This window comes from Glycine soja, chromosome 4 (assembly GCF_004193775.1).
Source record: "Glycine soja cultivar W05 chromosome 4, ASM419377v2, whole genome shotgun sequence".
NCBI classification, from domain to species: Eukaryota; Viridiplantae; Streptophyta; class Magnoliopsida; order Fabales; family Fabaceae; genus Glycine; species Glycine soja.
The window spans coordinates 2,370,540-2,378,601 of record NC_041005.1 but is presented as its reverse complement, the minus strand read 5'-3'; the positions used below and the strand labels follow the sequence as shown (position 1 = coordinate 2,378,601).

Here is an 8,062-nt window from a genome sequence, read left to right as displayed (position 1 = left end):
TTTAGTTCAAAATTTATGGTGTTAATTTACTCATACTGAAAATAGTGTATGAATGCATTAGCAAATTCCATTAATTTAATTGATATATGTTTAAGAAGGAGTTTAGGTGACTGACCTTCCTCTAGTGTTGTAGCATGCTATAAATATTCATTATAATAGTATAAATATATCACTCACTGCCACATGTTAACATGGATTGAATTTAAATTATTTGAATTTAATTAAAATGGTTGATAATGTAATTATTATTTTTTTGTTTGAAATGATTTCTTTTGTGTACAATGGTCACACAAAGGTCTGAATTTATAACCTCATATATCCTATCTTAAACCCCCAATCATTAGGTCAACCCTAATGGTAAAAATTTATTTTTGATAATGTGATTATTTTTTAAAGGATAATATACATTTTTATATCATTATTTTTTTTATTTTTTTTACAATAATTTTTTTATATCATTATTTAACTACATATTGTTACCCAAGCTAAATCTGTTAAGTTTTATAACAACTATTTTATAAGTTATTTCTGATTAGTCGATATATATATATATATATATATATATATATATATATATATATATATATATATTAAAAGTATATAAAAATTAAACTCATTATTTTCATAAATAATATTATTCTAATGATATTTCTGTAAATTTTGTTCATTAATTTATATATGAATGCTCAAAACTCAAATATAAAATAAAATTAAATTGAAAACATCACTTGACATTATTTAATTAATTGAATTTGATTGGTTTCTGTCCTCGTTTAGTTTCTTTATTAAGTACTATGTTCCCCGTGATTGATCGATATGTTTTATTAAATAATCTAACACAAGTTTTTGCTAGCATGTTCAACGGTCAAATTTTAAGGTGCAGCTTGATAACTAGACATTTTTGGTTAGCAGGCCTGCAAATTATCACCATTAAATTTATATGCGCTTCGTTAATTATTTATGCCGCCTCACTAATAAAACAATGTACATGGGGCAATTATACACCGATGGTGGTAGCAATAAAGATAATAGTGATATTTTATGATAATAATAATAATAACAATAGTGTTAATAAAAACAATAATAAATTATGTAATATTATTGATAGTGATAATGGAGATAATAGTAATGATAATAATGATATCGAATCTACTTACGTTATGCTGGTGTGTGTAAACTTTTTTTAGTGGACTCTAGATAGGTTTTATATAAACTCAACAGATTCTCGAGTTTATCATTAAGTCTACGAGTCAGCAAGTTAAAAAAATTAAACTAAAACTCATGTTATTTTGGAATATTTTTTATGCGTTTAGGATTCAACATGCCTCAATTTAATATGTTGTTTCTAAATCGAAGAACCCACCTCTAATATCATGAAACCCTTGTTCTCTCCAATAACATTAAACCTTCAATAAGAATGCTCTACCACTATTATCACTTCACAAGTTATGATATAGTAGTAATACATTATTAGACTTGGTTATTTAAGTATTATAGAATTTATGATTTATTATTTTATTTTATTATGTTATTGAAGTGCTTAATTAATATGGTATTTATAGGTATTTTGTTATTAATTTATATGAAATAGACTCTTATGAGTTTACGAGTCGAATTTATAAAGCTCCCACGAGTATACTTAAACTCTCAAATTTAATAACCTTGGTTATAGTAGTGGTGACAACAAATGATAATGCTTCCATCAATAGTAATAATTAGGCAAGTGTTGGTGATAGTGGAATGGAGAGTACACTAGTTGTTCCTAAAACAACTTTCCCTTTAAATTTATTTAACTAATGAACATGAAAAGATAAGCAAACACTAAAGAATTTTACCCATTTAATTGAGCATGATGCATATGTTGTTGTAAATCTTTTGATACTTATCTGTGATTTCAAAAGATAAAAAAAGACAAACAAATAAAATAAGTTGATTTGTGTTATTGATTTACCAAATAATATACTAATATTAGATATAATAACTTATTATATTTGTTTTGTACTTATCTTTTGAGGCTCAATTGTAAACCTTAAATCTTCTTTATTTATATTTTATATATATTTTGGTGATTGCTAAATATTTTGAGAAGAATAATCATGGATTTTGAAATGGGCTTTTGTAGATAGGTCTAAAGTAATACATTTTCTAGAACCTTTGTAGTGAGCCCTTGTCTTGTCTTAGTATTCGTATGCAAGCTAATCAAACCCTTCAATATGTTTGGGTCTCTGGGTTCATAACCCAATTGTGCCAAGAGTTGTTCGACTAACCTTTAATAAGAAAACCTAACCCTTAATCTTGCTTATATTGCAAAAATGGAGAATGAGTGAAAGGAATGTTGAATTGGGGTTTTTGCTTCCATCCCTTGTGGAAAACTTATTTGAGGTAAGGAAAATGAATTATGTCACTTATGGATATGATTATAGTTGAGGTAGCGGGGTTGACCTAGATCTCAAATTAATTATGATGTATGTTTTTATTGTTCTTAATTGTGTTTCAATTCAATTAGACAAATTATGAACATCATAAAACACTTTAATTTCTCTCATGAACCAATAAATTGATTGTTTGATTGTTCTTGGTGTTTTGTCCTTTTTTGGGATTACTGTAATAAATAAGTTATGTTTGCTTAAGTGTGTTTTACATTAATTATAACCTTTAAATTGTTTAATTTACTCAATTATAACCTAATTTTGTGTTGGAATTGTTGTCAAAACACTATAGGGTGTTTGGTGAGTTTAGGAAACCCTTGAGGAAAAGTCAAGTTCATAAAAACTTAAATCACAATGTTTTGTGGATAGCAATTTGCCGAGTGAATAAGGGATTCTCTTAGCAAAATAGGCACAAAATCAAGGGTGTGTCATTGAAACAAATTCATTGAGCAAACTTATTTTCCGCTTGGCGAATAAGAGAAATTCCCCTAACAAAATTAAGATTCGCTTATCAAAATCTAGATAAAATTTGAGAACACGTATTGGGAGATAATTTACTGAGCGAGTTAGGGGGCTTTCTAAGTAGATCTAAGAATTGGATTTGATTTACATGTCTTTATAAGAAATGCAGTTTTAGATGTTAACTAACTTACGCCTTTAGTTTTCCCAGAAAATAAGTTTTATAGCTCAAAATATAGTTAGATTAGTGAACAAATTTGGTTTCCATGTTTTTTTTTTAATTTCAGACATACTAAATAATCAAACTATATTTTAATAAATGATCTATTAAGAAATGTGATCAAAATTGAGGTCATAGCTAATTGAAGACTTAAGGCCAGTGTTTGGTCTAGCAACTTAGACACTTATATAAATTATATTTTAAATTTATACTAACATTCTAAATGGTAATATGAGGTTTTATTTTTTTAAATAATTGTTGATTCCTTAAAAAAAAACATTAGAATTCAATTTAGAGATAAATATTAAAAAAAAAGACAAATTCAAATACTTATAGAAAACCAATACTAGTAGTAAAATATTACAATCCAATCCACAAATATCATGATTGAAGTTCAATATCTTATTATGAGAAATGCTAATTAATGTTGTAAGAATATTGATTAAGAAATTTAAAATAAAAATATTTTATTAAAAGACAATAAATTGTTCTATACATAAATTTTTATACTTTTGTATGATTTAAGTAATATATATATATATATATATATATATATATATTATTTTTTAACCAATAACTAAGGATATAGGTTAGGACTTTTTTTTTTTTTTTTTTTTTTTTTATAATTTTCGAAAAAGATAAACATGACAGTAGCTGAGGCAGAAGAGACAAAAATAAAGGCGGGGAGGGAACATAATGTTGAACATCCTCTGCCCGAAGCAGCTATGACCTAACTCCGTGATGACGATTGCCGCTAAAGACTCAGCCTTATTATACAGACACGGCGTTACACAAATACCGTACACTGCTCCAAGCCAAAGACCGAAGACGGAGCCGAAAATGACTACTACTTGCAAATAATTCCCATTTTTTTCTCCGAAACTCAAAACTTTTCATTTGAAGAGGTAACATAACATTCCTTCTTCTTCCTTAATCTTCATTTTCTCTCTATTTTTAGTACTTCTCTGTTGATAAACTTGTCTTTGCAACACTTCAAAACCCTAGTTTTTTTTTTTTTTTTTGTTTTTAAAAAAACTCACTCTTATCCGAAACCCAAAATATCGCCTCATTTTGTGCGCCGCTGAATGATTCGTTGTTCTTTCGGTTAACGGATGAGGGGGTCGGGTCAGTGGAGAAAAAATTGCAATCCTTTTCGTTTTTTTCCCCCTAACAATTTATTACTGGGTGGTTTTATTAATGGAGATTTTATTTTATTTTTTATTTTTATTTTTTCAGCGTTTCATGGATTTTTGATGAAATTTAACCGTGCAATTCTCAGTATTAGCTTTAGAGTGCATTTCTGTGTAGCGCTGTCAACTCTGCGAGTGTGAATGTTCAAATTCCTTTTTGCAAGTTAGGTTGTAACTGTTTTTGCTAATTTTTTGGGAATCACTTTTTTTTTTTTTTTATGATTGGTGGCAGTTTGAAAGTTTTGGTGTCTGTATAGGGAGCATGTTCAGTGGCTGTCATTATTTTACCGGACACATTTATGTGCATCAGAGTTTTTATTATTTTGTAGTTTCGAGGAGGGTTTTAGTGGTACGCAAATTTTTGGCTTTTCGTGCATGTATTAGAAGTGCTTTCTAACAATTGAATATATTATGATGTAATGTTCATTGCTCACTGATTGTAATCCATATTGATTGACTGCCTCCATTATTTTGTTGCTAGTAAATACAACTATTTTAGGTTTTGGATCTTTCAAATTATTCCTGTAAGAGATCTGGATCGTGTTACGATCCTTCGATAAAAAAATTCATTCTCTTCATAAAAAAGAGGAGGTAGAACCAATCAAGAGTGATTTTTCAATTCATCCTGGAGTTGAATAACTCATTAAGAAATGTTTTTGACCCAATCTGGAGGAATCAATTGAAAAAGCAAATACCTTATGATACACCAAATCCGGCTCGGTTGCATATAAATGAGATTATTAGATTGTGCTTTTAGAGCTTTGGCCTCTGGATGGTTTTTAACACCTGTAACCTGTAATCTGAATTTTAATTGAATTTCCATTCTGTTTATTCTTCAATAGGAGGTAGGATTAGATTTTCTTGTTGGAATGTTGTGGTGACGTTTGATATATAATTGGACGTTTCTGTTCATTGGCAGTTCTTTAACTTGCCTATACAAGAATTATTTATTAGGTTTTGAATCTGCAAGTTAGATTGACTGTTGTGAATGTCAGCAGTTATCATGGGATCAGCTTGTTGTGTTGCTGCAAAGGATCATACTATTCCCAGCACTAGCAGAACTGGAGGTGAAAGTTTAAATAGAAATGCTGTATGTTCGCCATCATGGAGTTTTCGTTGGGATAGTTGGGGCCGTGTTGCTGGTGAAATTGAGGATCCTTCCTTTCACACATCTCGCAGAGTCAGCAGAAATGTCAGCATGGAGTTAAAAGGGTCATTAAGTTCTGAAAGAGGCAATTTATCTGATTGGGGAAGCACCCTGGATAATTCTGTAACACCTTTGTCTCTGAAGTCCCCTGTTCGTGAGCATTTGGTTACAAGTCAGATGACTCCATCTTCAGGTAAATATAAACTCTACGATTCTTTTGTGGAATGTACTATAACATTAGCACAAGGCAGTTGATGTTTATAGAGTACCCCAATGTTTGAAAGTTGATTACGCTGATGAACAAATTCTTTTGGCAATTATCTTTGAATTTATTGTGCTCACTTTCTCAAGCTTCACTTTTGTCTTTCTAACAGAGGGAATGGGAAAATTTTTGGTTAAGCTCTCTGGCTGAACCCAACTTTATTTTTCCATTCTGTACCTTTCACTGTACTTATTAATAATGTTGCATAGTGGTGTCTAGAAATTGCTCAGGCACTTTCAGGGCTTAATAGTTCCTTTATAGATCATTGCTCTTTCTAGATTCATTTTCTTTTAAAAAAAAGATAAAAAGAACTGCCTTTTCAATCTTACTCATTTCTAGATTATTTTTTCACTATTTATTTTGTATGCGAGGATATCTTTCAAACTGGTATTCTCTGTATCATGTTTGCCTTTCATCCGCTGTTTGTTTCCTGTCTATAAGGTTTTCTATTTTTGTGGCATATATTGCTTCCTGACAGCCATATGATTATGCTCTCTGGTTCCTAGGTTTCCTGTTTTTTTGTTTTGAGAGTTAATTTTTCTTTCTTCTTCCTCTTTGTGCTTGTTGCAGATCTATCCATGTCAAGTAATTGCTCTGCAGTGGTGAGTTTTGAACTGCTAAATTTGATACAAAAGAATTGCTCTATATCTGAACTACAAGCCTCACTCTTAATCTATATTTCTCTTTAGGTGAAGAATCTGATTGAATCACCAGAGATTGCAGAATCTTCAATACCAAATCGTTCAGTACCTTCAGTTTTCTCAATCCCTACGACAGATCCAATGACTAATCATAATTATCACAATCTTCCTAACTCAACACCATCCAGATGGGCTCATTGTTCTCCCGGACACCCACTGTTAACACAAATTTCTGATAGTCGAATTCTGGGTCTTAAATCACCTGACAACTCAATTTCTGAAGGCAGGCCATCATTTGTACTCTCCAACTGTAGCAATGATATGGCAACAGGATCCCAATGCGGGTCCTCTGATGGCTGGTCTATGCGCACCTTTTCTGAAATGGTGGCCCCATCTCAAAAGGAAAGGTGGTCTTTTGATAGCGAGTATTCAGGTTCAGGACGTCACAAGATAAGTGGAACTAGTAGCAGGTTCTCGTATTCCCCCTCCATGGATTTACAATCTTGTGGGGCTTGCTCGAAGCTCTTGACCGAGAGATCTGCATGGGGCAGCCAGAAATTTATTGCCAGCAGTGACCTCTCAGTTGTTGCTGTACTGGTCTGTGGTCATGTTTATCATGCGGAATGCTTGGAGACTATAACACCAGAGGCAGATAGTTATGATCCAGCTTGTCCAATTTGTATGGTTGGAGAGAAGCACATGTCAAAGTTATCCAAAAAAGGTTTTAGGACTGAATCAGAGACAAAGGCCAAGAATTACAAAATATCCAGAAACCGAGTAGTTGATAGCTACGTTGATGGTGGGATAGATGTTTTTGATCGCCTCAAAGATATAGTTTCAAAGATGGAGCCCAGTAGCTCCAGTACAACGAGTTCATTTGGAAAACCCTTCTTGAGGCGCCATTTTTCGTTGGGATCTAAGTGGAGCCGGTCCCTATTGGAGAATGATTCTGCCAGGAAGAAGGGCTTTTGGGCAAGATATCGCAAAGACTGAGCTCCCCTAGCCATAGCTTTTAGTCGCACGAGCTCTTCAATTATACTAGTAACACCAAGTTAGAATTTAATATTTTCTATGCAGTCTAGCTTTAGTAATAGTTTAGATTTATTTCAAATTTTATTTTAGCTTGTCACCAGAAGTTCTAACCATGTTGACGTGGTTCATATTAATTGTATGGATGAAGCGTCTTTTGGCAGAATCAGAGCCTTAGCAATGACGAACACAAGGATGCGAAGGAAACAAATACACCACCTGTATTAAATGTTGTAACACAAGCTTCACTCGTGTCTCAACATTGACTCTAGCTGTGGTTGCTGCACTGCCTGCTTGAGGCTTAAAAATGATACCCTGTGATCAGTGATTTTTTTCATTCTAGTTCTAGATGGATTAAAAGATTAAAAGTGAAAGAAAACCCTCACTCAACGATATTATTATTATTATCTGAAACAAATATTCATGTATTGCATAGTAAATTGAAATTTAATTTGAATGAAACAAATTTTTAAAAAATAGAGTAACACATGCTATTCTTAGAAAGAAATTAGAATATGAAATTAAGACGGATAATATCGCCAGTGTCATTGCCCATATAAGACATTAACAGTTGAATGTTGCTCTCACTATATTCTGATGGCAGCAACAACTTTTCGGACCAGTTTTGGGTTCTTGTGACTTTCGGTGCCGTGTATTTCGGTGGGCACTTAAATACCGAAATGCT

General features: G+C 31.8%; 1 protein-coding gene across 4 annotated transcripts; it reads left to right on the top strand.

The window, feature by feature from the left end:
- Positions 1–3,790: 3,790 nt before the first annotated feature.
- LOC114408623 lies at positions 3,791–7,719 on the top strand. Of its 4 annotated transcripts, XM_028371734.1 has the most exons (5): positions 3,791–4,013; positions 4,345–4,466; positions 5,297–5,638; positions 6,278–6,309; positions 6,397–7,719. In XM_028371734.1, exons 3-5 carry the CDS (start codon positions 5,302–5,304, stop codon positions 7,339–7,341), a joined length of 1,314 nt encoding a protein of 437 aa, XP_028227535.1. In that variant the 5' UTR covers positions 3,791–4,013; positions 4,345–4,466; positions 5,297–5,301; the 3' UTR covers positions 7,342–7,719. The 4 variants fall into 4 exon arrangements, with proteins under 4 accessions (XP_028227535.1, XP_028227536.1, XP_028227534.1 ...); XM_028371735.1 differs by lacking the exon at positions 4,345–4,466 and having other exon boundaries at positions 5,294–5,638; XM_028371733.1 differs by lacking the exon at positions 4,345–4,466 and having other exon boundaries at positions 3,792–4,013.
- Positions 7,720–8,062: the final 343 nt, after the last annotated feature.